The 6207-nt window shown below is 47.6% G+C and overlaps 1 protein-coding gene across 1 annotated transcript in view; it reads right to left on the reverse strand.

Annotated features, from left to right (window-relative positions):
- The window catches only part of UNC93A (unc-93 homolog A), a gene marked incomplete at both ends in the record, with an annotated part of 41251 nt that extends 37616 nt beyond the window's left edge, over nucleotides 1-3635 (reverse strand). The window contains 1 exon segment of the mRNA XM_081250505.1: nucleotides 3544-3635. Within this exon segment, the coding sequence (XP_081106631.1) occupies nucleotides 3544-3635 (92 nt within the window).
- Between the last annotated feature and the right edge of the window lie 2572 nt (nucleotides 3636-6207).

Raw genomic sequence — 6207 nt, forward strand, 5'->3', positions numbered from 1 at the left:
CAGACACTGAAATAAGAACTTTTACGTTCCTTCTCCTTTATGGGTGAGACAGGTGTTACTACCTCCACGGGGGAAAGAAACACACCGCATAGGATCATACACTCAGCGTATTAGTCCAGATGACCCCAAAGCCAGAACTTTAACGCCTGGACTATGACCCTTCCTTCCTGCCTGGTCCCCCAGCAAGACAACAGAAGATCCCACCCATCAGCCGGGGGCCTCTCTGGAGCCCTCCCCGCCCATCCCTTTTCTGTCTCCTGGAGACTCCAAACCCCACAGGCTGTGTTCTCACCCCAGGATTTTCTCTCCCTTTCCAGCCCTCAACATACTCTGACCATCCTCATCCCCTTTCCAGAGGGTGCCCTTTCTTCAAGTGCATGCCAAGGGTCTCCAAGGGTCTTGAGTGCAGGGAACGTTCTGCTTTTTCTGAATCTCTTCCAGTGCCTTGCCCCAAACAGGTACTTAGTCATGTTCGCTGATTAATTGAAACTGAGAACAAGAACGTCTGGTCCCATGAAAATTCTAAAGTCTGGTTGGAAGACAGAAGTTGCACAGTCTCCCTGAAGTGAGGTTATCTGGAAATTTCTGCTCCTAACTCCAGTTGCTAGGAGTGTGGAATGTGGGAACTGGTTCAGCCGGGGCCCTTTGTTTTCTTAATACTTCCGTATTAAGGTCTCATGTATTAGTGAGCTTGCCTCTTTGTGTGCTAATGAGAGGCTGGCAGCACTGCTCTGCTCTGGAATTTCCTTTCCACCCACAGCCCTGCTGCCCGTCGGTGGCGAGGTGCATTTGTTACTTATAATGGAGTTCCACTGCCCATCGCTGGAAAGGAAGGCGGATTTCAGTCTCCAAAGTGGGAACCAAATTTCAAAACCAAATGTCTTTTTTTTTAAGTGAATGACCATGTTCAAATACCTGTCTCTCCATGTGTTAGGAGAGCCAACCTGCAAAATCCACACCCGAGGAGAAGCCCATGGGAGTGACCTGTATGTAAACAACGAGGACGGTCACTCAGCTCACCCAGCAAGTCGATCGACTGATCGGCTGTAAGCACTGACCCACAGAGGCTTGCGTGTGGCTCCTGGGATACAAAAGGGAGAGACAACAGCCACCAGCCACCACCCAGGAGCGGGTGACGGACAGGACTGCCAGGGCCAGTGACGCCTCCAACAGGCCACTTGCAGTGGGACAGTGAGTCCTGCAGGGGGAAGCTCAGGGGCCGAGCTCCTGGGAGGGCACGACGTCCAGTCCAGAGGCATCAGAAGACTTTCTGGAAGGAGTGAAGACCTCGTGAGACCTGCAGGATGTGGAGGTGACCAGGGAAAGGTCAGGAGGTGTGGGTGAGGAGAGACGTCTAGGGGATGTGTTTACAGAGGCCCCATGCTGAGAGGAAAGGCCCCAAGGAGAATTCAGCTGCTATGGCCACAGCTGTCGAGCTCTTCTGGTGAGGGGAGGCTGGACAGCCAGCCAGACTAGACCAACAGAAGCCCCAGACACCATACTGGGGAGTGGATTGGATCCATTGGATCCAGTGCTGAGCGCTGCCTGAGGCAGGGGATACGTGATGGACGGGGTGGCGAGGGCCTGGCCTCATGGAGCTCACAGGCGCAGTGTGGTGTGTGCCACAGGACCTGGCGTGCACACAGGGGCGCCTCACCCGGACGTGGGAGCCAGGGCACAGGGAAGGGGGAAAAGGAAGTGTGACGTGCACACTGAGATCTGGATAATAAACAGGAGATCGTCTGCTGTGGGGAAGGCGGTGTAGATGTGTGTCTGCATCCTGGGCAAGTGCACGACTGAATCCAGACCGGGGCTGGCGCTCTGGGGATGCCTATGACCACCTTTGCTGCCTCGCTGGGGCCTGAGAAAGAAGCCAAGCAGATGAAAGCAGAAGGAAGTGATGGAGACCGGCAGGTCCCTTCGACGTGGCTGGGATTCAGCCGTCCCTAGGGCCACATCCAATCCTGTCCTTACCTGCTGTTTCCGAAGCCAGTCCTGACTGACAGAGTTAAACCGTGTTTACATGTCCTGGAGCAGTGGGCAAGGAAATAGGGCCAGATAAGGGCGGGGACGGAGCAGCCGTGAGTGGTGGGTGGGATAGTTCCACGGCAGGGTGGGAGGGCTGGTTCTCTAACATCTCCGGTCTTCTGAGGAGGAAGAGGCCACACCAGTGACAGCAGTGCCCAGCCCAGGAGCCCTGGGGAAGACGTGGAGGCCAGCGTGGCTCCCCCTCAGCTGCACAGCTCTCCCCACACAGACGCCACTCCGAGAGTTTCCTGAGTGAGGCTTCCACGTTGTGTGTGGCCTCAGCGCCCCTCAGTCATAGCCTGAGAGAAGGGACTCCTGGCAGCTCCTGGGCGCCCCCCTCCCCCGGCTTCCAAGGGGGCCAGTTTGCCGTCACTCAGATGCAGTTGTCGGATCACAACTGCTTCCTGAGAACTCGGACCCCATCAGTCACGCCCGAACCCAGGGGAGCTGCCCCACCTGCTGACAGCAGGCCTTCCTCCGGTGGGGCAAGCTTCTGTAGGGACAGTGTCCCTGATGGGTCCATGGTCTCGCTACGTTCTCCTTCCAGAAAGCACACACTACATTCAACATGAGCTCAAGGCAGCATGACAAAACAGGAGTTTCACACACATTAGCATTTTACAACATCACAACATTCGGAGCAATGTCTACAAAGTCATGGACTATCCGGGCAAGAAAGAGGACCGTGCTTCCCCTTCAACTTGAGTCTGGGAATCACCATGGGCTATCATTTCATTCTCTGTGACCCTAATCAGAAAAAAAGACTGAATAGGGGTTTATGGAGGAAAACATGTACTTGGAATTCGGGGCTGAATCTGAGCTACCTCGCCAACCTACAAGTCCAAAGGGTTTGTACTGTAACGATGAAGACAGAAAATTTGAATCGCTCCTCTCTTGTCCTGCACCTCCCATTCTGAGCCCCCTGCACGTGCTTTTCTTGTTCAGCTCTGTGCACACAGTAGGCGCCTACTTCTTGTCGCTGACTGACAGACCTTCCAGGACCACACTAACTTGTCATCAGAAACCTTGCAGATACTTCACTGTGTGGCAGCCCCCAGGCCACAGAGCACGAAGCTGGTGAAGAAAGCACAAGGGCATGATGACAGGCTGCTTCCTGACCAGCCCTGGGGCTTCCTTGGGGTTTCGTTCACAGTTAAAGATCAGACTTAAAATGGAACTACCCCGGGGGAAGATCTAGCAGGAATCTACGTGGTATCAGGACCTCTGATGAATTCTCTTCACTGCCCCTGACCACAAATGCACAGTGATTTGTCTTGTGTCTCCTTTTACCCACGCAAAGACGAAGCAGATTTTATCACTAACCCAAGACCAGCTCTCCTTGTCCGAGGGTCAAACACCCGCAGTTGTGCGATCCCGCTGAACTGGGAGTTGGAGCTGCACATAAAAACCGCTGTTTGGTTAAGAGGATTTTGGAAGGTGAAACCCCACGTTCCTCGCTGTCTGTGCCACAGGAATTCTTGGAGTCCCAGAGACATTCAGAAGGTAAGATCACACGACGACTGCAGACTCTGCAGACCTCCGTAGGCAGTAAAGAGAAGTAGAAATCCACAGGAAAGCACCAGGATGTTCTTCAGGCTTCCTTCCATCGTGCTGCCTGAAAGCTTCAGGCACCAGGAGATTTGTAGTTCCCTAAAAGAAACCAATCAGGGCTCAGGAAAAGCTGTCAGTACCTAGAAGTCACATTCTGTCTTGGAGTCTGAGTTAGACGCGTATCAGTCGCTAAGGCTGCTGAGCGTTTAATGAACAGTCACTGAAGCACCCGGGGCTGTTTCTCATTCACCTTCTCTGGAACCCACAGTGATCACTTTCTAACTGGGCAAAAATTAGGACTCTTATCAGCTCATATGGACTGGAACTTTTTTCTACTAATTTCTGATAGATATGGTCCTTATAGGAAAGTGGTGATTTTCATATTATATATATTATATAATTGCATATATTATATAATTATATATATTACATAGTATTACATGTATATCTTTATATATATATATATATATATATATATATATACACACACACACACACACATACATACATATAAATGGTACCTTCCTCATTAAGAGAAATTGTCAGTGGTAGCAGAACTTGGAATGTACTTCAGTCTTAAAGAACAAAGTATAAATGTCAGCTTCCAGATCTATAGTTCAACTTCTGAAAAAGAGTTAACATGCTTATAAGATCCAAGGGCCAAAGTATTAGTACTTCAAAGACTATGATTTTACAACACTGCAATAATTTAAAAAAATTTGTATAACACTTTATAATTTGCAAAGTATTTTTACATGCTGTCCTACGACAGTGCTGTGATACTTCTCATTAGAATTTAGACCCATTACCAGACAGGAAACAGCTTCAGAAGACTTTGGAGGTTTTGGATTTCAGGTTTAGAGCAGTGCTGTCCAAGAGAACTTTCTGAATTATCCAATACAGTAGCCACTAGTTACACGTGGCTTTTGAGCACTTGAAACCTGGCTAATGCAACTGAGGAACTGAATGCGTAATTGCGCTTAATTTTAATTGATTAAAATTTACATTTAAATAGCTACCTGTGGCCAGTGGCTATCATATTGGACAGGACCAGTCTAGAGTTTAAACATACCCCACATCTCACAGCCAATAAGCAAGCGAAATCATTTGTCTTTCCAACTGTTAGTTCAGTTGCTTTATTCCATTGTTGGTAAAATTTGGAGTTGGGAGATTGTTTCCAAAGTTCTGTGAAATCAGTTATTTTCATCTAGTTGGGATCAATAAGGCAAACCTTACAGTGTAGGTAGATGTCACACAGGTGGTGACACAGCTCAGGGAAGCAAACCTTCCCATTTGAAGAGCATGATAAAGTTCTTACCCTTGCAGCTTAACTTATTCCTAGGAGAATCACATTTTGGGGAAAATAAGAGTTTTGGGGATTGACTAAATACGTATTTTCACACTTACAGAGACATGTGAGCAGCACAGTCTAGGAAAAGGGATGATAACCCTGGACACGAATGAGATCTGGAAGTTCTAACCCTAATCCTGTAACTTCTTAGCTGGACCATCTCAGGTGGATCGTGTGACTTTCCAAACCTGTTTCCTCTTGAAAAAGGAGGGTTGCAAAATTTCAAGAAGCTAACCATTGGGAAAGCCTTTGGAACAGCCCTGGCACATAGAAATCACCAGTGAATGTAAATCAGCTAAGATGACGTTAATTTTCAGTGAAATTATCAGTGGGGACAATCTTTAAAGAAATGTCATACTTAGCAGAGCATGTGCACTTTTCTCACTAGTCTTGTTATCAGTTATCTGACTTCCTTCTTGTTTTTCAGCAGCACTCCAGCTTACTTCAATTTTGACCTGTCTTTACCCACAGATGACTTACACTTTGATATCAGAAGACCTTCCTGAGGTTTCCTTCTGCTACTCACTGTTCAAAGTTACCAGACGATCTTCTGGGTTTTCTAACTGGTTCCGGTGTGCAGCTCCCAGTAGCCGCTGATCCACCCCTTTCCACAGTCAACCAGTAGCTCCTGAGGAGCTCTGAGCTTGTGCAAAGAAACGTTGGAGGTCTGCTTCTGGTCTCTTCCACCCCTGTCCCGTCCCTCTAACTGTCCTTCTTCTAATCAGGAATCAATCACTAAAATAATTGCTTTAATCATGTTTGTTTTTTCAGTCTCCCTCTCTGTTTTTACCCTTTATTTTAAGAGGGATATTTTAGATGAACAAGTGGTTTTCAGTCGACCTCGCTCTCTAGCAAGACAAAATGTTTCTTTTCTCCCCTCCAGTTTTATTGAGAGATAATTGACATACATCACTGTATATGCTTAAGGCGTATGGTTTGATTTACCTATGCAGTATTGTGGGGTGGTCACCACAATAGGTTCAGCTAACATACATCTTCTCTTATAGATCCAATAAAAAGAAAAGAAAAGAGAAAAGAAAAAAGGAGAAAAAGCTTCCTTGTGATGAGAACTCTTAGGATTTACCCCCTTAATAACATTCCTGTATATTAAAGAGAAGTGCTAACTATAGTCACCACGTCATACACTATGTAACTAGTACTTATTTATCTTATAAATGGAAGTTTGTACCTTTAGACCACCCTCCTCCAATCCCCCCTCCCTGCACCCTCTACCTCTGGTAACCATAAGTTTGATCTCTTTATCTATGAGGTTGTTT

The sequence above is a fragment of the Mesoplodon bidens genome (assembly GCF_964165515.1).
Source record: "Mesoplodon bidens genome assembly, chromosome: 12".
NCBI classification, from domain to species: Eukaryota; Metazoa; Chordata; class Mammalia; order Artiodactyla; family Ziphiidae; genus Mesoplodon; species Mesoplodon bidens.